The sequence below is a fragment of the Sceloporus occidentalis genome, unplaced genomic scaffold (assembly GCF_023333645.1).
Source record: "Sceloporus occidentalis isolate IW3139 unplaced genomic scaffold, rSceOcc1.0.p SCAF_20, whole genome shotgun sequence".
Taxonomy (NCBI): Eukaryota; Metazoa; Chordata; class Lepidosauria; order Squamata; family Phrynosomatidae; genus Sceloporus; species Sceloporus occidentalis.
Window position 1 is genome coordinate 15,495,314 of NW_028317000.1, and position 21,710 is coordinate 15,517,023.

Below are 21,710 nucleotides of genomic sequence, written 5' to 3' on the forward strand. Positions count from 1 at the left end.
TTGTGCGCTTTCGAGTCATTATGACGACCCAAAGGCTAGCATGGAGTTTTCTTGGCATGCTCAGAGGCCATGCATGCGCAGATTTAGGGAAACGGCATGCACCAGCTTGAGCCTCAGATAATATAATCGTGCGTTGAGACGGACGCAAGCTTTTATGGCAACTGTTTAAAAGGGCCATTTAAAAAATAAAGTGATAATTCAAGAGCTTATTCTGGCTTTATCTCTCCTCCGCCTTCTGCTTGGCTTCACCATGCGCTGCTTGCGCTTCCACTTCTGAGCATCTGCTGGCTCCTAAGGGATTGATGTTCAAAAACACCACTGTCCATTGATTCCCCAAGGAATGTCGGATCCATGGGGCTTGGTGGGCGGATGGGATTTGCAACCAAGAGCCTGCCTGGCTAATAATAATAATAATAATAATAATAATAATAGTAGTAGTAGTAATAATGTTTATGTGTGACTTTTCGACTTATGGTCACTCTAAGTTGAAGCCACCATGGGTTTTTCTGGGGCTGAGAGAGTGTGGTCCAGTGGGTTCCCATGCGCAAACGGAGAGGATTTGAACTCTGGTCTCCAGAGTCATAGTCCAATGCTCAAACCACTGCACCATGTTTGTTCATATATGTCTTTTTGTCTCTTATCCAGAATTCCCAAAATCCGAAAGAGCGGCGCACTCTTTCGGATGCTTCGGCGCCATCAACCTTTGTTCCATGCGCAAAAATAGTTTTTAAAACCATGTATAAAATTACCTTCAGGCTGTATGTATATATAGGAAACGTGAATGAATTTTTGCATTTAATCTCCAGGGCCCTCCTATGAAATCCTGGGATTTGTAGTTTTGCAAAAGCCTTCTCCTCCTTTGCCTCGCCGAACTACAAATCCCAGAATTCTGCAGGACGGAGACATGTCAAGCTGCATTATTTCTAGTGTTGACGCAGAACACAAAAGACGCCACAATCCAAATCACCGTTATTTTGGTTCTGTATTTATAATATATATATGTATCTCTATCTATCTATATATGTCATTTCATATCTACTTCTATTGGACTCTGCAGCACAGAAAAAAAGCTCTATTAACGGAGAGGCGGCGTTTCCGCCTTTCGGCAAGTTGTGCGTTTGGCCACAGGAGGGCGACATTGTGCTTTTACGACAAATGGAAGAGAAAGACCAGAAAGTGCAAAGATAATAGTCATAATAATAATAATTGATTATCCTCTCCCTAAATAAATAAAGGGTCATTAGGATGGATCATGGGGCTGTCGAGGGCACCGGGTTCGGATCCCTGCCTCTGGAGTGAAGCATTAAGTCAGAGACACCATCGGTTGGATGATGACTGCGCACAAGGGAACTGAAACCCTGAATGCGCAACCATCAAACCCATGAGCAACCATGCACCAAGGGTGATGCGCACACAATGGAATCGAGACTTTGAATGCGCAACCTTCAAACCCATGTGCAACCACGCACCAAGGGTGATGCGCACACAATGGAACTGAGACCCTGAATGCGCAACCCTCAAACCCATGCGCAACCATGCACCAGCGCCGATGAGCCACCGGTTTGCGAGTCAGTGTCCAAGCACTCTTCAAAGTGCTGGTTGTGACCTAGGAAGCCCTAAATGGATTAGGTCTGGACTATATATCCCAACATGAGCCTATTTGTGACCCAAGGAAGAGGGCATCCTTGGAAGGGCTCATAACTTCAAGTGTTGTTCCTAGTTCTATTGCTTTGCCTGGCCTTTGGAGAGAGCGCAGGAAGGAGCCAGAAAGACCTGTGCCACCCCTTTGGCACCCCTTTGTCACTCATATGGTGTCAAAGGTGCATACAGACATGGGTCGGTGCATTAAGCCCCATTTTGGAAGAAGCCAAGGCCCAGCAAAGACGCTGGAGGAGGAAGAGGAAGAGGAAGGATGTAGAGGGAGCCTCCATCTCAATGGCGATTGAAGGCACCCTCCCAGACTGGAGCTGACTTTATTTCCCCATCTGGAGAATGAGCTGCCATGGCATCTCTTCGGAAGACCCTTTTCCCCAGGATGCTGAGAAACCTTGCTCTTGGGCCAAAGAATTTTGTGAGGGTGAATCGAACCATTGTTCGGACATCTTGAGAAGGAGTCCAAAGGGAATCCGCTCTGGCTTTTAGCCTGAACTTTAATGGCAAGGTCCTGGCTGCTGAGCATTGCAACCCATCCAAGATGCAGCAACATGGGCACCGCCTTTAAAGCTCAGGCTAAAACCCAGGCATCCCAAGCAGTTTTGAATGACCCCCAGATTTAAGTTGGTTGAGGCTGGGGTGACCCCCAAAAGCATCTCCAAAGGCAATGTGGGGAAATGGTTAGAGCCTTGGGAGATGTAGAGTCAAGGCTCTAACAAACCAGAGGGAATCAGTGGAAACCGGATAGGTCAATACTCACATTTTTCCATTGATTCGAATGGGTCTACTCGGGTTGTGACTAGGTCCACATCCCAGGTAGTTTGGCCTCCATTGGGACATAATAGACACAATGGATCAACAGAATCCGTTAACCCTCCCTGGATGGAGGAAAGGATTTGAGCAGGGAATTTGCAAATGGATCCCAGGAATAAGGACAATGCAGGCCCAGCCTTTCCAGAACGGAGCATGAAAAGGCATGGCTCTCCTTGTGAGTAAGGATGGAAGGAAGCTTTGTCTGGTTTGCATTTGGAAGAAAAAAATCTGTCGCCTAGAGATTTTCAAATCACGCCAACTGCATTGTCCCCAGGCTCAATATTTCGGAGGGTTTTCCTCTGGTGATGCCATGACAGTCTTGTAAACAGACCTGGATTTGGTTGGAAAACTGTTGGTAGACCCAAGGGGAACCTGATTTGGTCCAGGAACCGACCCAAGTGAGCCCCGATCCATCCAAAGGGAGAGCGCTCATCTCTCCTCCAAGGAAGCCGGGCAAGGAAATGCTGAGATAGTCGGGCGTCTGGTACTAAAAACTGCCACTGTGCAGATACATTCACGCGTCCTCTTTCCCTGAAATTGGGCACGCAACCCTTGGGATCCGGCCTCCCACCTCCCATGCGCAAGCCAAGTGCAGGGACCCGCTGGACGCATACACACACACCATACAAACAGTCATAAGAATAAATACAACAGTGACCAACACAGGAGCGGATCCCATTCCAAGAGGCTGAGAACGGACCCTTGAAGGCAACATCATGCCCACGAGATGCCCAGTTTCCAGGCCCAAATTGGGTCTCCACATTGGATTTCATAAAATCATAGAGTTGTAGGATACCCAGAGCCCAGCTAATTCATAAAATCATAAAGTTTTAGGGTACCTAGAGGTCAGCTAGTCCATAAAACCATAGCGTTGAAGGGTACTTAGTGGTCAAGTAGTCCATAAAATCATAGAGTTGTTGGGTACCTAGGGGTCAGCTTGTCCATAAGATGATAGCGTTGAAGAATACTCAGGGGTCAACTAGTCCATAAAACCATAGAGTTGTTGGGTACCTAGAGGTCAGCTAGCCACAGCAGGAATCATCTTGAGTGTGGACTTGGTTGTGATGGAGGTTGCTCCTTGGGGATCTCATCCACTGCCATCACCAGATAGGTCATCTACGTTCAGATTTGTCACCCAGGACAGTCCCGATTTTGGACGGGAGAGGAAACCCGACAACCGAGCATCTCCCATATAGTGGGCCTGGAGTGTGTTGGGTTTGTTGATGGACCCCCATCAGTCTTTCCCATCAGAAAGACATGGCCAACAGGTTAGGAATCTTGTAGGAAGAGCAGCCATGAGAGACCAACAGACCCCCAGATCACTTGTTCTTTTCTTCCATGGCTCCACTTTAAATATCCTTTCCTTTTACTCTGGTCCATTTAAGCGTCCACTTCCACGTCCAGGAGATCAAGGAGGATAAAGATGGCGACTACGACACAGAAGACCGGAAACGAGAGCGAGGAGGAAGACGTGGAAACCCAACTACGAAGACGTTACGGGGCCCGGAGGCTGGTGACAAGAGCGGGAAGGGCATTGCAGACGGTTCTCCAAGCCCCTTCCCACCCTTGGATGGAGAAAACAAGGACGCGGTCCATTCCTCCATCGGGATGGCGTCCTTCCTAGCTGGCCACCGAGTCGCCTTGGGCCAGGAGGGTCTGGAAAGTGACTAGCTGCTTCATCTGCTCCGTTTGCATGGAGTGCCTCCGGAGCAGCCGTTTGCCCTTCGGAGAAGAAGGGGCCACGGGGAAGAGCCCCTTGTGCGCCGGAGAGGAGGGCTTCCCGTTGGACCGGAGGTCACGAAGCGGAGGATGTGGGTTCAAATGGAGTGGAGGCAGGAAGCCCGGGCGACTATGGGCGAGGTGGTCCAGCAACATCGTCCCGGAGCCCCTCCGTTCAAGGAGGCCGGGGGCCCGGCGACGCATAGCAATCGGGGAGACGGCGTTCGGGATATTCTCCAAGCTCTCCCGGGAGGAACTGGATGGTAGGGTCAAGGGGGAAATGTTGTACTTCCTCCTCTCTATGGACACCCGGCCGGAGTCGGGGGAACCTGGGATGGAGTCGGGACACAGCGAGTCGGACTCGGGCTGCTCCAAGCAGTTCAGCTTGGGGTGCGCTGGACCCCACTGGCCAGCACCTTGGATGCCTTCTTGGGTTTCGGGAGCCGTGTTGCGCCGGGCAAGCGACTGGTGGAGGTGGCTGATGTGGACCTTCTCAGCCCAGGAGGCTTCTAGGCTGGAGGCTTGCTCATCCTCCAAGGCCTGGTTGCCAGCCATTTTGAAGCAGGAGGAGGACTCCTGTCCTTCCATACTGTGCCGGCGAGACAACGGAGGCCTTCTGGAGATGCTCAGGCCATTCATCTCCGCCGTCATCCGGTCTTCTGGGGTCCGGGCCTTCTCTTGGTGGGACCCAGCCAAGGCAGAAGGAGCCACCAAACCCCATGGCTCAGAGTTCAACCTCTTCAGTGGTTTGGGTCGACCTTTGGGAGGCAGCCCCAGGGCTTTCTCTTCTACCTCTTTGCTTTTGGCGTGCGGAAGTGCGGCACAGCCGATCCTGGTGGCCATGGTGAAGTTGAAGACATCCCTCTCCTCTTCCTTCTCGCTGGCTCCTGGAGACTGAGCAGTCCTCAGCTCAATGTCTGAGGGCGACATGCACAAGGCCGGCGAGCGTTTCTCCTCCACTCCTGGCGATGGAGGTGAATTCAAGTACTGCTTGGTCTTCTTGGTGCCAGACGGGGAGGTGTCCGTTGTGATGATGATGACCTCCTTGCCTTTGGCTTTGCAAGCGTCCAGGAGCACCTGCAGCGTTGCCCGGTCGCCCTTGTTGATGGCATAGACCAAGGCCGATGCCCCCGAATAGTCCTTGGCGCTGGGGTCAGCCCCGTGGTCCAGAAGAACCGTGGCCACCTCCGCGCCGGCCCCACCGGCGCAGGCATGCATCAGGGCGGACTTCCCCGTTTTGTCGGGGATGTTTGGGTCGGCCCCGTTCTCCAGGAGGTAGCGCACCATGCGGGGCTTGTTCCGGGGGTCTTCGTAGGGCGCCACGCAGGCGGCGATGAGGGGGGTCTCACCCTGAGTGTTGCCTTCGTTGATGTAGGCACCTCCTTCCAGAAGGAGGCGGGTGAGGCGGAACTTGCCCTGCCAGACGGCCTTCAAAAGGGCACTGCCTTCGGTGTGGACCATGGTGGCAATGCAACGGACTAGTAGCCACAGTCACCAGACCAAGATGGAGAAGGAGGATGAGGAAGACAAGGACGAGGATGACATTTCAGTGCGGCCAGAGACCTGGAGGGAGAAAGGACAAAAGAAGAGGGTATTAACAACAGGGCAGATGTGCCCAGCCCTGGGTAACACACTGTTGTTGCTGCTGAATTCAAAGATATAGCCCTGTTAGTCTGTAGAATCAGTACATAGAGAGCTCTTGTAGCACCTTTGGGACTTGCTGAAAGAAAGAAGTTGACAGCAGGAGCTTTCCTAGGCTTCAATCTTCTTCTGCAGGTGCATTTAGTGGTTCATGAAAGGTTCAGCTTATGTACTGTGTGCCTTCAAGTCGTTTCCGACTTATGGCGACCCTATCATGGGGTTTTCTGGGCATGATTTGTTCAGAGGAGGTTTGCCATGGCCTTCCCTTGAGGCTGAGAGAGTGTGACTTTCCCAGGGTCACCCAATGGGTTTCATGGAGGAGCAGGGAATCAAACCCTGGGCTCCAGAGTCATAGTCTAACGCTCAAACTACTGCGCAACACTGTCTTGTACATCCTAACTCAGTGGTTCCCAACCTTTGGTCCTCCAGGTGTTTTGGACTTCAGCTCCCAGGATTCCTGACTGCTGGCCAAGGCCAAAACAGCTGGAGGACCAAAGTTTGGGGACCACTGTCCTAACTAAGAGGATACCAACCATGGACTTTTATATAGTCTAGACCCAAGCTATGTAGGGTTTTAAAGGTTGCAAGTGGCACTTTAATGGGCACAGTTTTTTCGTGGTGGCTGCCAACTATCTCTCCCCACGAAGGCCTGCTCCACGCCAGCTTTGCTGAGGCGAAACCTGTGGTCCACATGCCGCCGAAGATCCCGCGGTCACAATTTGCGGCATCTCCTGGGCACGGCGGCCCAAAACCATCTGCTTTGAATCAGAATCTCACCCGCCAGAGCCAGAACAGAAAAGGGTAATTAATGCAGCCATATTTTTAACGCTGGCATCCTGTTCTTTCAATGTTATATTTTTGCAAAGGTCAGCTTCCTTCGTCGGAAGAGGAGCCTTCGGGAGCAGCTGCCTCCGTCGTGCGAAGAGGGCCTCCTCATGCGAGGGTCTCGTGCCCCTCGTGCGAAGGCGGCCTTTTTGCACGAGGAGAAGTCCCTCTTGTGAGCCCTTGGGGACAGCCATAAACTTTCTTATTCCTTTAGTCCAATGGTTCCCAAACTTTAGTCCTCTGGATATTTCGGACTTTGACTCCCAGCATCCCCTGCCAGATCGGCCAGCAGTCAGGAATGCTGGGAGCTGAAGTCCAAAAAAGGGAAAACAGACCGTTGCTCTGGACGGCTGGGCAAAATTCACACCATGGCCCATAAATCCCATTTCGGACTACAAACCAAGACTAATGGACCACAGTGGATGAATGCTCCGCTGCCCACAAACCATGCCCATGATTCATGCCAAGGAGTGCCATCGGTTGACCTCAGGTTTAGGATTGGATCTCAAGGCTGGGATGGGCATGAAACCCACTGGGTGCCCTTTGGACAAGAAGCCACACTCTCTCAGCCTCAAGGGAAGGCCATGGCAAACCACCTCCGAACAAACCTTGCCAAGAAAATCCCAGGATAGCTTCGCCTTTGGGTCACCAGAAGTTGGGACATTCCCCTTTTGCTTTGCAGCATACCCCAAAACCATAGTCCTTTTAAAGCCCCCATGGCTGTCCGTTCCGGCCCAACATCCAAAGCGGAGGGCCGCAGCCTGACTCCAGCATTGAGACCCTTATCTTCTCATTATTCCTTTAGTCCAATGGTTCCCAAACTTTAGTCCTCTGGGCATTTCGGACTTCGATTCCCAGAAGCCCCAGGGGTCAAGAACGATGGGAACCAAAGTGCAATACATCTATAGAGGACCAAACGTTGGTCTTTTCATTTGTGGTCTAAGTGCTGCTTTTCATTTCGGGAGGTGTTTGGTTTTCAATATGTTGCATACTAAAACTCAATGCAAAATATACCCCTCTTATCCTTGCGGCTTTCCTGGATCCCATCTTTCCCCAATTCCTCTAGAGAGCCGTATATCAAAAAACAGCCAAATCCATCTTTCATGTCGTGAGTCTCTTGGGATTTCCCAGCCAGCCGCTGGGTTTATTCCTGACAAGCGAGGCTCTGAATCAACCTGTCTCCTTTTGCATCTCATTCTCTCTCCCTGGAACCTGGACAGATGGCAAAAACCATCTTTGATCAGGAGCCATCGGAAGATCCCTTGGCCACCGAAACAGCATCCTTGCCACCAAGACCCCAAAACCTATTCATCCCTGCTTTGCATCCTACAATGTTTTCCTTTATTGCAAAGGTATAAACCAGGCACCCGCAGCTTTGTCTTCAGCAAAGTGGCGAAACCGAGAAGCTTGGAGAAGGCAGAGGATATATATATATATATATATATATATATATATATATAATAGCAAATCTTTTCTACTTTGTTAAGGTTCTTTCCCACGGACAAGGATTTGTAAGAATGTGCCTAAAACAGGGTTTATTTCCCAGTGTGGGAAAGCATAGTCTCCAAGGTAGAGTCGGTTCTCAATGGTGTATTCTTTGGGGAGGCATGTATTTTGGGAAGGGAAGGTGTCTCCTACCTGGAATTTAAGGCCTTTTTGTGGTGGATGCCAAGGGTGTGCAGAGATAAAATCCTATCCTATCTATCCCATCCCATCCCATCTATCTATCTATTTATCTGTCTGTCTATCTATCCTATCCTATCCTATCCTATCCTATCCTATCCTATCCTATCCTATCCTATCTATCCCATCCTATCTATGCTATCCTTAAAATGAGCCTGCTTGGGGGAGGGAGAGAGGGTCGCCTCCGCCTCCGCTTTGGTTACATAACTGTAGGCAAAGTGAAGGAAAAGCCAGCCATTGACAAGCGCCGAGGTGCATTTGGCAACCCCCAGAGAAACCGATCTGTCCCCTGGTCCTCTTGAACCAGCCTTGCAGGGACAGTTTTAGAAAAGAACCCAGTAGGAGAGGATTAAAGGAATAAAAGACCCCAAATAGCCCTCCTTCTTCCCCATCTGGGATTGGCAAATCCAGAGGCACAAGGTAGGACCAAGGTAGGACCCAGCTCTCAAGCTTGCAAAGCAAACCTCAATGAAAAAGCAGAATGGAGAAGAAACTGGTCCAGGATTGCAAAATGGCTTGCAAGAGGGCTTCTTTCCCAATAGGACCCCTTCCTTTCTGCTCATTTTGTCTCCAAAACCCAGACCAAAGTTGGCACGAAAGGTGCCCACCTTCCCACTCCTGACAAGGATGCATTGCAAAAAGCCATTGCAATGAAAAGAGCATGGCTCCCCCCCTTTAGATTTTGAATAGACCCCATCCATACCTGGCTTCATCCCTTGAGCATCTTTGTCCGCTGACTGTGGTCTTCCCTTTCCGTCTCTGCACCGGCGGCGGCAGCATCGTCCACGTGTCTCTCTCCTCCTTCCCTTGCGCCTTTGGCATGGTAGCATGCGCTCGAATCGGAGAGATGTGTGGCAGGCCAATCGTTACGAAGCAATGCCTTTTTTTAAGGGGAGAAAATTGACATTTTGCTTTAAGATGGTGCTCTCTGGCTCTCCATCTGGATGCACTTCTGCATCCAGCCTTCCTTGGAGGGATCTCACATCGCCAGCCTTTGGTGCCTCCTATTTTTAGCTCCTCCGTTGCAACACTGTGCAAGTGTTTATGGGGGGTTATTTGGGGGTACAGGAGGGAAAGGGTGCCTTTCAAACCCCGAAACACCCCCAGATTTCTAGCAGTTACCAATTCAATGCCTCCGTCTCCGGCACATTTTTAGTCCTTGCGTTTTGCGAGCCGCTTCTGTGCAAAATGCACGAAGGTGGGATCTTTCCTTTTCTGGCTTCGTCTTCCTCCTCCTCCTCCTCTTCGCCGTCGTGTTGGGTCTGGAAAATTAAGATTAATTACAGTTTGCAATTTGCAAATCCTTCTTGTGTGTCTTCTAGCTCTCCGGTTGTGACACAGAATGAAAGCCAAGCAGAAGAAGGCCACAAAAATGCCATTTAGTTCCTTCCCCTCTGCTCTTCCCAATAGCTCTCCATAAAAAGAATAACAGAAGCACATGCATTTTTGGTGTTGCATAGTGGCTTGGATGTCGGAATGTGACTCTGGAGACCAGGGTTCGAATCCTCCACTCAACTATGGAAAGCCACTGGGAGACCTTGGGCAAGTCACAGTCTCTCAGCCTCAGAGGAAGGCAAACCTTGCCATGAAAACCCCACGATAGAGTTGCATTAGGGTTGCCATAAGTCGGAGATTGCATCTTGTAGAGGGGCGGCCTATTAATAAATTTTATTATTATTAGTAGTAGTATAATTAGTATTGTTATTATTTAAGGTTGGGCAAGTCACACTCTCTCGGCCTCGGAAAACCCCATGACCCTTAAGGTCACCCTAATTTGAAGACAATTTGGGGTGATCTGGATCTGCCTTCCTTCTTCAGTGCAGTGTTCACTGACCCAGGGGCCCTCTAGGCCTGTTGCACTCCAGCTCCCATCGTGCATAACCAGGTGGGGATGATGGGAGGTGTGGTCCAGCAGCACACTCACCTGCACAATTCAGGTAAATCTGCAGTTTTAAACTCTGGTTTAAGGAGCCATTTTTGGCGTTCTGCTTCCGAATGTCATCCTGGCACCCAAGAGCTATTTTGGGAGGAAAGGGACGGAGGCGGCGCAGGTGTTGCTCAGAGGAGGGGGATCGTGACCTGCATAGCGCCCACATTTCCACAAGCGTTTCTCCAAAACAGGCCGTTTGGTTTATTCTTCCTCCTCTGCCCAGGAGAGAGAGCCCAGGGGCATTTCAAAACCCAGCCAACTAAACTCCGCAATTTCATATCACCAAATCTGATGCAAGTTACTCCAAAGCAACTCAAAGGTGAGGATGGAGCCTTGGCCTAGGAAGGCCTGGATTCGAATCCGTACCTCTCCCTGGATGACTCACATTCTCTCAGCCCAAAGCTGTTGCAAGGGTTAAAGCCAGGGATTGAAAGAGAGAGAAAAGAAGTAATTGGGGTGGTGTCTTTGGAAACAAAGTGGACCCACAGATCTCCCCAAAAGCTAGAAGACCAGATCCTTAAACTGGGGCCCAAAGTCCCAAACACACTGCAGAAATAATCCAGTTCGAGACAGCAGTAACTGCCCTGGTTCAGTGCCAGGGAATCTTGGGAATTGTAGTGTACTGTGGCACCGGAGCTCTCTGGCAAGAGAAGCCTCAATGTCTCATATACACATACACATATACAATACATTATATATATATATATATATATATATATATGCGAACATATATTTTACGCATGTGTTAAAAGTATATGCTATATACATATGTATGCAATATATACATTTAAATATATATATATATATGCATATATGTTACACATGCGTTATAAATATATGTTATATACATATATACATTTAAATATATATGTATACATATATGTTACACATGTATTATAAGTATATAAAATATACATACATATGTATTCTATATACATATATACATTTTAATATAAATCTATCTATATGTTTACCTTTACCTTTAATATATATAATGTATGCATATATATTGCTAGTCCCTGTCTCATCCCACCCGTTTCTGATTTTTCTCCCTCCAGTTCATCCCTTTCTCTCCATCTCCATCTCTTCCTGCATCCTTCCTCCTCCCCGGCAACCCGGACTCTGTTGCCATGGCAACTCCCCGGCTGGGTACCAAGGAGATGCTGCAACTGAGAGTCCAATATGAAGATGTTCCTCCCTCCTTTGCCACCTTTCCATCCCCTCCACTCCGCCTCCCTTGTGGCACCTTCCAGCGCATTTACGCCGTGTGCTATTTATACAACCCCAGACTTGTGAGAAAGGGCTTATTTTTAATATCAGTTGCAATATTAAGCGACTGCTGGGCAGGAGGCCAAGGGAGACAGATGTGAGTCGCAATGGAGAAATGTGCGGCTGTGCACCTCCAGGTTGTTTGACTTATGGCAACCAAAAGTTCTGGGCTGAGAGAGTGTGACTGGCCCAAACATTGCCCAATGGGTTTCTATGGCTGAGTAGGAACTGGACCATGCTCTCCCAGGGTCTTGCTCCAATGCAATGCTCAAACAACATGCCACACCGGCTCTTCTGATACTACATGATATGATATGTACGGTTCTGTTAATGGAAGGTGTGAGTCCATTAAAAACGTGTGTGTGTGTGTGTGTGTGTGTGTGTGTGTGAATATACTATGTATATGTAGATGTGTATGTATGTGTACGTTTGTATATATGTGTGTCCATGTGTATATATGTATATGTCTGTGTGACTATACCCCTCCGCCTTCTCGCCGGACACCGCTGCCAGAGCCGCGTTTCTGCCGGGCGGCCTCCTCCCGGGGTGTCGGAGGTGCGCAGCTGCGCACTGCCCTGGGAGTACCGCCCACGGACTGCAAAGGGGAGCGCTGCGGGACTCTGTTTTTACCTTTGGCTGGCAGTTGCGCAGCTTTTATCGGGCGTAGGGAGGTTGTGGGTTAGCCTTAGAGCAGAGGATGCCTGAGGTGGCTAACCTCTGCTCTCTCAATTGCTCGGGACGGGTGCGGGGAGGTTATGGATGTGGGGGATGCATGGGCTGGGGAGGAAGGGGATAACATCGTCACGAGCAGAGCTCCTATTGAGGTAGTGTGGGGCAGGGGGAGGTATGGCGGTGGGAGAAGGGACTTGCGTTCCAGGGGAAGGCGAGATCGATGCGTCATATCTATCTCTCCTTCCTGTCCCCCTCCCAACCTAAGGGACCTGAGGGTCACTCCAACCGTGCCACAAACCCTGTCGCTGCTCCTGTGCAATGCCAGATCAATTAACAACAAGTCCCACATCCTCCACGACTTGTTGGAGGACCAAAATTGTGATCTGGCTTGCATTACCGAGACCTGGCTTGGGCCTGAAGGGGATGCTGTGTGGGCTCAGGCCCTGCCTGCCGGGTTCTCGGTGAAGGACCAGCCCAGGTTAGGTGGGCGGGGTGTGTGTGTGTGTGGCCTTGATACATAGGAACACCGTGTCCCTCACCGGGAACCACATCCGACAGACGTCCTACATCAAGTGTATTTACCTGACCCTAAAGGCGAGGGACAGTCTAGGGATTCTGTTGGTGTATCGGCCACCCCGTGCGCTAACGGACTCCCTTAACGAGCTGACACAGCTGGTTGCTGAACTGATGCTGGAGACGCCCAGGCTCCTTGTCCTGGGCGACTTCAACATCTCCCTCACGGCCAGCTATGTTCCACCCGGTGCAGCTCGCGAATTCATGGATACCATGGCGGCCATGGGCCTGTCCCAGCTGATTCTGGGTCCTACGCATTGTGCGGGTAATACTCTCGATTTGGTCTTCTGTTCGGATGTGGAAAATCCGTGGGTGGAAATATCTAATATTTCCCCCTTGCCATGGACGGACCACTTCCTGGTTGAGGCGAAAGTCAAGGTCTCTACCCAGATCCCTCCCGGGGGTGGTGGACCTATTAGGATGGTCCACCCTCGAAGGCTAATGGAACCCAAAAGGTTCCAGGAAGCCCTAGAGGGACACATGGTTGGAAGTGACGGCGATTCTGTTGATGCCCTGACTGGTATTTGGAATACCGGTCTCTCGAGGGCTATACACAGTATCGCTCCCAAGCGCCCTCTCAGACCCACTTCCAAACGTAAGCCCTGGTATACGGAAGATCTCCGGGCAAGGAAGCAGGAGCTGCGACGGCTAGAGTACCGTTGGCGGAAACACCTTCGCTTAGACGACAAGACTCTCCTAGCCCAACTGTTAGAGGACTACGGAGAGGCGATACGAGCAGCAAAGAACTCGTTCTATGGTGCTCGTATCGCGTCCGCGGAGTCGCGTCCAGCAGAGTTGTTCAGGGTAGTTAGGGAGCTAACTCAGCTCCCTCCTGCCCTGAACCAGATCCTTGAACCTTCTAAGGCCTGCTGTGACCAATTTAACAACTTCTTCGCGGATAAAACTTCTTGGATAAGCGAAGGTCTTAACGCCGACATTCAGGCAGAACCTAGAGTAGAGGTATCCAGGGCCTCCGTGGACTTTATTAAACTGGATCGGTTTGAGTTGGTAACTACCGATGATGTGGACAAGATCCTCGGAAGTGTTCGGAAGACAACCTGCTCTCTCGATCCCTGTCCCTCATGGTTAGCAGCGCAGGGGGGACCGGCAGTAACTTCATTGTTACGCCGGATTATTAATACATCTCTGAGGGAAGGGCAATTTCCATCCGATCTTAAATTGGCCATTGTAAAACCTTTATTAAAAAAGCCCTCCCTCGACCCCCTGATGCATAATAATTATCGGCCAGTTTCACTGCTGCCATTTTTGGGGAAGGTGATCGAGAGAGCGGTTGCAATGCAGCTTCAGGCGGTCTTGGATGAAACGGATTATCTGGACCCATTTCAAACTGGCTTTCGGGTGGGTTATGGGGTTGAGTCAGCCATGGTCGCCTTGGTCGATGATCTCCGTCTGGGCATCGACAGGGGAAGCGTGTCCCTGTTGGTGCTCTTGGACATCTCAGCGGCTTTCGATACCATAGACCATGGTATCCTTCTGGGGCGCCTGGCAGAGGTGGGAATCGGGGGCACTGCGCTCCAGTGGTTCCGGTCCTACCTCTCTGGGAGGTTCCAGATGGTGCAGCTGGGAGACGTGTGCTCCAATAAGAGGGCCCTCATAACTGGGGTCCCTCAAGGAGCCATTCTGTCTCCCATGCTTTTTAACATTTACATGAAACCGCTGGGAGAGATCATCCGGAGACATGGGGCGCGGGGTTATCAGTACGCTGATGACACCCAGATCATTTTCTCTATGTCTCCGACTGATGCAGTGACCGAGGATGGCGTCTCTCCTCTCGTGGCCTGTCTGGAGTCAGTAATGGGCTGGATGAGGGAAAACCGACTCAAGCTGAATCCAGAGAAAACGGAGGTACTTGTGATAGGTTCCCCTGGTCCAGGAATGGCGGTGGTTCCACCTGTCCTGAACGGGGTCACGCTCCCTGTGAAGGACTCCGTGCGCAGTCTGGGGGTGCTTCTTGACTCATCACTTCACCTGACTGCTCAGGTGAATGCGACGGTCAAGAGCACCTGTCATCAGCTTCGGCTTATTCGCCAGCTGCGCCCATACCTGACCCAGAGGGACCTTGAAACAGTGGTACATGCTCTGGTAACCTCGAGACTGGACTTCTGCAATGTACTCTACATGGGGCAACCCTTATACCAAACCTGTAAGCTACAAATGGTGCAGAATATGGCAGCCAGGCTGGTCACTGGAACACGCTGCCCACAGAGCTCCGCTCGGCCACCTCCCTGGCCCAATTTAGAAAGGACTTGAAAACCTTTCTATTTCAGTCTGCATTCCCCGAGTAAAGTCCAACCAGACCTCCATTCCTCTTTAAGAGCAAGAGGATCGGCTAACGGGGCTTTTAGTTATTTTATTTCTATTGTATGTATTTTTATACTAATGTATGTTGTTTATTTGTATTGTTGTATTTTACTGTGAACCGCCCTGATCTTTGGAAGGAGCGGTATAAAAATAAAAATTTTATTATTTATTTATTATTATATATATATATATATATATATATATATATATACATGGCATATGTGTGTGTGTGTACACTTGTGTGTATATAGACATAGAATCCTAGAGTTGGAAGACCCCAAGAAGGGCCCTGATCCAGTCCAAGCCCCTTCTTCTTCTGCCATGCAGGAACTCCCCGTCAAAGCAAATCCCCATTGACAGAGGGCCATCCAGCCTCTGCTTAAAGGCAGCCTCCAAAGGAGGAGGCTCTTCCCCTGCCAGACAGCTCTTACTCTCAATAACCTCCTCCTAATGTTGAAGCGGAATCCCTTTCCCTGCATTTGGCATCCATTGCTCCATTGGCTCCATTGACTCCAGTTCTCTGGAGCAGCAGGAAAAAAGCTCGCTCCATCTGTGTCCAAGCTTTTATTCTGCTGCTCCAAAGAATAGGGCATGGAGCCCCGCCCCTTATTCAAAAGAGTCCTTCAGGCCACGCCCCAGGCCCTCCTCTCTGCTCCCATTGGCCGCCCGCAGGGAGAGGCTCCGCCCCTTTCGAATGCTCGGAAGGAATGCTGAGTTTTTCCTGCTTCTTCTTCTTCTGACTTCTCTTGAGTCTTTTTGCAGAAGGAAGCCAGCGCCAGGCAAAAGGTAGGGACTCCTCACCTGATTGGCTGACTCTAGTCCGATGGGCGGGGCCAGAAGGCTGGAGAGACTTGCCTGGGTTGGGGGAGAGAAAATGGCTGCGGGGACTACAACTCCCAGGATCCTCCAACATGGCTAGTGTATGCTGGTGCATGCTGGGAGCTGTAGTCCAAAGACAGCCATGCTGCCAGGAGGAGGCGAACTGGAGGAGGCATTTCAGAGGATCGAGGTATGGCAATAGTAAGGGGAGCCAGCTCCTTGCAAGGAGAAAGCTGGCGCATTTCCCCTGCAAGCAGAAAGCTAGCACTGGAGGGAGTCCCATCAAACATAAATGGCAGCAGAGCAAAATGGGGTCTCTTCTATAATAAAATGGAAAAGCAAGGGCTGCTATTTGGAATTTATCCTTTTATATGATATGATATTATCTATATTTATCATCTACAGTATATGATAAATATGATGCTTGTTACTGGGACTTTCTGGAGAGGGATGGAAGGGACAGAGAGGAATAAACCCTTTCCTTCTCATCCTTTAGGTCCAGCGGATGCTTGCCTTCGGACGAAGCCGGACTGAGCCTTCCCTTCTGGAGGACGGATCATGGCTGGACGAGGTGGACGTGGCCGCGGCCGCGGTGGACACATGACCTTCAACGTGGAGGCCGTGGGCATCGGGAAGGGAGAGGCCCTTCCGCCACCCACCCTCCAGCCCTCGCCCCTCTTCCCTGTAAGTCCCATCCATCCATCCATCCATCCATCCATCCATCCATCCATCCATCCATCCATAGTGAGACTCATTTGACACCATCGTTTGTAGTTTGGTCACTTCCTCTGAGTCTGGGTTTTCCCATGGCTGAGCCAGGATTCAAACCCAGGACCCCAGACAGAGTCATAGGCCAACACTGTTGCACCAGACTGCCTCTCTCTTTCTGTGCTTCTTGTCATGTGCCTTCAAGTCATTTCCAGCTTATGGCCACCTGAAAGTGAACCTGTCAAGGTTTCCATTTCCTATCAGGGACACCCCTTGGCTGTGCCATTGCATTTAATGGGACTCAGGCATCCACGGATTTGGTCATCCTGGAACCAAACCCACTGCGTTTCCTTGCAGCATATTGCAAAATGTGTGGTCAGTTTTCCTTAGAAAGCAACGGTTGCGAACTCTGTGCAATGCTTTCCCAAAATGTATGCAATGAGATAGATATACACACACACACACACACACACAACCAATGAATGCACTTCTGACCTGTCCTTGCAGCCCCTGGACTATAAGCCGGTCCCTCTGCAAACGGGGGAAGAAGTCGAATACATGTTGGCCCTGAAGCAGGAATTGCGCGGAGCAACGAAAAACCTGCCCTATTTCATCAAGCCGTCTGCGCCAAAGAAAGGTAAAAAGGACATTTATTATTATTATTATTATATTGCGACACTCAAGGCTGCGTTTGACTCCACTTTATCTGCCGTGGCTCCATCCCATGCAATCCAGGGGTTTTTTTATTGATTGATTGATTGATTGATTGATTTAGGTATTGATACCCCTCCCTTCAGCCCTAATGGCTCTCAGGGCGGCTTACAATATTGTTTTTAATCCGACAGTTCCCTGTCCTCAGGCTGACAATCTAAAAGACACGACACAAAAGGAGAAGGGAATGGTGGGGGGAAAGGGGATGAGGTCCAGTGGTTCTTCTCTCCCTCGGAGGCCTGGACCAAGGCAGATGGACTGGAGGGAGGGCTCTTCCTTCTTCCAGGCTAGTCCTGATGGAGCTGGACCTGCCTGGTGACCTCCCTCAGTTTTTAACTGAGACTCAAGGCTCAATATCTTGCCAAACTACAAATCCCAGAATGCCATAGCATGGGATTGTGGCAGTGAAAGCGGTGTCAAACCGGATTATTTGGCAACCCATGCGAGTTTCTGTATCAGGCGGCCCTTATACTGAGTCCCTATATTGGGACAAAGGCGAGATATAAGAAAATAATAATAATAATAATAATAATAATAATAATGCAACAATTGTTGTAATTTTATTGAATGATTGTATTTGTATTGTTGTTTTAACTGCTGTAATATTTATTTATTTACTTAAATATTATTATTATTATTATATGCCTGACAACATTTTAAAAGGCTGCTCTAATGGCAAAATAATATGCTTTTTATTATCTTTCCCCCCGTTTTCAATACAGTTGATTTATGTTTTAATTCTTTGTTTTCGTTCCTTCCTTCCTTTTATTATTATTATTATTATTAGATTAGATTCAATTCTAGTGGTTAAAAATAAATCAATCAGTCAATTACCAAGAAATGCACAATGCAAAATGGAGCATGTGTGCATGCGCATCTATCTATCTATATATATATTTCTGGGGATCCTTTTTGTTTTGTCCCAGATGTGGAGCGCTATTCGGACAAATACCAGGCGTCTGGCCCTGTTGATAATGCCATCGAGTGGAACCCTGGTAAGTCAAGACATTTCACTAGGATTCATAACTAGTTATACTAGTATAACTAGTAATACAGTATAATGGATTGTGTTTTATTATAATCCCACCTTTCTCCCCAAAAGGGGCCCAAGGCAGCTCCCAGGATAAAAACACCATGAAAACAACGTTTTAAACAAGGAATTAAAACAGCCTTTCTTATAACATGAATATGAGAATATTATAATATGATATGTTCTCATTGGCCTTATAACAACAACAATAAAAAAGATCTTATCATATGCATTCCCTTTGTATCTTGGAAGGCTGTGTCTTCTCATAAAAAATGTAGTGTTTCCATAGATACGTTTGCAAGAGGTTGCCAAAAAGTAACTCTGCTTCCTTCTTGTTCTTCATTGATTATTGATTATGAATTGTATATATTATTTCAGGCATAGCTGTGCTAATGGTTTGCAATATTTTGGTATCTCTTCAGACAAAATTGCTCCATCTTGAATTGCATATAAGTATGTGTGTGTGTGTGTGCGCACGCGCAATGCAAAATGCAAAAGGGAGCGTGTGTGTGTGTGTGTGTGTGTGTGTGTGTATATATATATATATATATAATATGCACAATGCAAAATGCAAGATGGAGCATGTGTATATATATATATATATATATATGCACAATGCAAAATGCAAAATTGAGCATACATACATACATATATGCACAATGCAAACTGCAAGATGGAGCATGCATATATATATATTTGCGCAATGCAAAATGGAGCATGAACACACACACACATATATATGTGCAATGCAAAATGCAAAATGGAGCATGCATATATATATATATATATATATATATATATATATATATGCAAAATGGAGCATGCATATACATACATATATGTATGAAGAGAGGCAGATTGTGTACCAAAAGGGGTGATTTTAAACAGGAAACCTAATCTGAATTTACAATGCATTATAAAATAACCCTTTTCCTGACCTTTTTGCAGACTGGAGCCGGCTCCCCCAGGAATTAAAGATCCGGGTGCGGAAGATACGGAAACAGAGTAAGTCCTCCTTCTCCTCCGGCATCGAGAACTAGAACGAAAAAGGTAGAGATAAGAGAAAGAACATGTAGTTAAAGAAACATGAAAAGTACATACCTTTTAAAAAGCGTGTCAGAGAACCAGCGCTAAGGAGGAGAGGAAGCCATTGGTTATTTGATAGAACTTGAGATTATATATATATATATATATATATATATATATATATATATGAAATTACCATTGACCCTCTGTATCCACAATTCTTTATTCACAGAGCGTCCATAGTTTATGGTTGTATTTCTGTTTTGGGTCCAGGGTTGACTGTTTTGGCCCCGAAACGCAAATCGCAGCTTCCGGCCGAAAAGGAGGAAACCATCAAGAAGCTGGAGGTAATCTCTATACTGGGACGAACTGGGACAAACTGGACTATCTCTATATAATCCAGTTTGACACCCCTTTAGCTACCATGGCTCCTGGTCTTAATAATCACCATCTTATTTGATTTGATTGATCAATTATCGGTATGTACAGTGCTGTGCACATTGACAGCGCTATAGAAACAAACAATGATGATGATGATGATGATGATGATATTGAACCGTATCCTAGACTTTGGAGAAGAAAGAAGAGGAGGTGACCTCCGAAGAAGAAGAGGAGAAAGAAGAGGGTGAGGAAGGAAAGGAGGAGGAAGAGGAGGAATACGATGAGGAGGAATTTGAGGAGGTGAGGGTTGCGTCTGCACTGCGGAAACAACCCAGTTTGACACTGCTTTGACCGCCATGGCTCAGTGCTATGGGATTCTGGGAACTATAGTTTGTTGTGGCACCAGAGGCCTCTGATAGAGAAGGCTAAGTAGCTCACAAATGCCTAGAGAGGTGCTCTTGCTAGGTCTTTCTAGGCCTTCCATTGTGACTCTATAGTTAACCTTCACCAGAAGTTGCGCTGGAGGACCGAGAGATTCCTAGAAAAGACCCTTCCCTGGGCATTTGTGGGTCCTCCAGCTCATTTCTGTGGTCAGCGTCCTGCACATGTTTGCTATAGAGTCCTCCAATGCATTTCTGTAGCCAACGTCTGGCGCATGTTTACCATAGAGTTGCCCTGGAGGACCTAGAACTTCACTTCTCTAGGCATTTTACTTTGGTGGTTTAATTCAGGAAAAGGGTCAATCGCGCGGATTCTCCTCTTTACTTCTCTCTTTTCAGGAGACGGATTATATCATGTCCTACTTCGACAACGGGGAGGACTTCGGGGGCGACAGCGACGACAACATGGATGAAGCCATCTACTGAAAAATGGCACACGCCAGGACTCTCGCCAGGCCACCATTTTGAATGTTGGGATTGCGTGGGGAAGGCGCCCTCAGATTTGGGGAGACCCATATGCCTCCTCCGTGGGGTGTTTCCTTCCCCCTTGACCGCTGCCTTTTGACGGACATTTTGGACAGCGTCGTTGGCGCCTCAGTCCCTCTAGGTGGCATCACTGCGCCGTTTTGTGCCAACCTCGCTTCGGAAAAGACAGCAAAAGTCCAAGAACTAATTAATGCCTTTGAGTCTTGCTTTCTTTTCTTGGAAAGGGATATAAATGTTGACATCCTCCCTGACTCTGGCCTCCTTCCCTTTCTTTTCTCTTCTCTTCTGGAGGGAGGAAAATGGAAGACACAGGAAGCCAAGGGGACCCAATCTTTCTCTTTAACATACTTTGCAGATTTGGGGTTTTCACGTTCTTGGAGCAACTGGGGAAAAGCCAGCGAATGCAAGGATGGCATCTGTCGCTCTCCGCAGGGTAAACAGATGGGCACCCTTGGCATTTCTCGGCCCTGTTCCCTTGGAACGACGCAAGCTCTACTTGGCTGACCCCGGTGCAAGCGGACGCAAACGGGGGGATTTCATGTTCCTACGGCGTCCAGTAGATGAGTGGGATGGATTTCGGAGAAAGGTCCGAACAAGCGTTGAGGTCAGAAGGGAAGGGTTTTCAAAGAACGGGTCGGTTCCTGCCATGTCAGTGGGGTGCTCAGTCCATGCCAGGCTTTGCTGGACCTCTTTCCAAACAGGGCACTTAAATCAGTGCCAAACTAGGGATTCCTTGCCTAGGAAAGCTCTATGAAACTGAAAACCCTATGAATTGGTCTTGGAAGCTAAGCAGGGTCAGGCCTGGTTAGTCCTTGGGTGGGAGACCACCAACGGCTAGTGAGTGCTGGAGGCTCTATTTCGGGGAAAGGAACTGGGAAACCCATCTTTGAGGATTCTTTGCCTAAGAAAATTTCCCGATGCAGGAACAGCTCTTTGAGAAGGACAAATCTGAGACTACAACGACAACAACAACAACATGCGTGTGTATATGTGCCTTCAAGTCACCGGT

General features: G+C 48.7%; 2 protein-coding genes across 4 annotated transcripts; one reads left to right on the forward strand and one right to left on the reverse strand.

The window, feature by feature from the left end:
• Positions 1–1,444: 1,444 nt before the first annotated feature.
• On the reverse strand, positions 1,445–17,243 carry LOC149302204 (ankyrin repeat domain-containing protein 34A-like). The gene is made up of 3 exons (XM_089482801.1): positions 17,123–17,243; positions 9,038–9,596; positions 1,445–5,748 (listed from the first exon to the last, which is right to left on the reverse strand). Exon 3 carries the CDS (start codon positions 5,644–5,646, stop codon positions 4,087–4,089), a length of 1,560 nt encoding a protein of 519 aa, XP_089338927.1. The 5' UTR covers positions 5,647–5,748; positions 9,038–9,596; positions 17,123–17,243; the 3' UTR covers positions 1,445–4,086.
• On the forward strand, positions 8,695–20,952 carry LOC149302205 (DNA-directed RNA polymerase III subunit RPC7-like). 3 transcript variants are annotated; one of them, XM_089482803.1, is made up of 8 exons: positions 8,695–8,765; positions 16,416–16,603; positions 17,135–17,264; positions 18,265–18,333; positions 19,317–19,373; positions 19,668–19,741; positions 19,962–20,075; positions 20,555–20,952. In XM_089482803.1, the coding sequence occupies exons 2-8, from the start codon at positions 16,478–16,480 to the stop codon at positions 20,639–20,641; spliced, it is 657 nt and encodes a 218-aa protein (XP_089338929.1). In that variant the 5' UTR covers positions 8,695–8,765; positions 16,416–16,477; the 3' UTR covers positions 20,642–20,952. The 3 variants fall into 3 exon arrangements, with proteins under 3 accessions (XP_089338929.1, XP_089338928.1, XP_089338930.1); XM_089482802.1 differs by lacking the exon at positions 8,695–8,765 and adding an exon at positions 15,797–15,886; XM_089482804.1 differs by lacking the exon at positions 8,695–8,765 and adding an exon at positions 15,993–16,109.
• Positions 20,953–21,710: the final 758 nt, after the last annotated feature.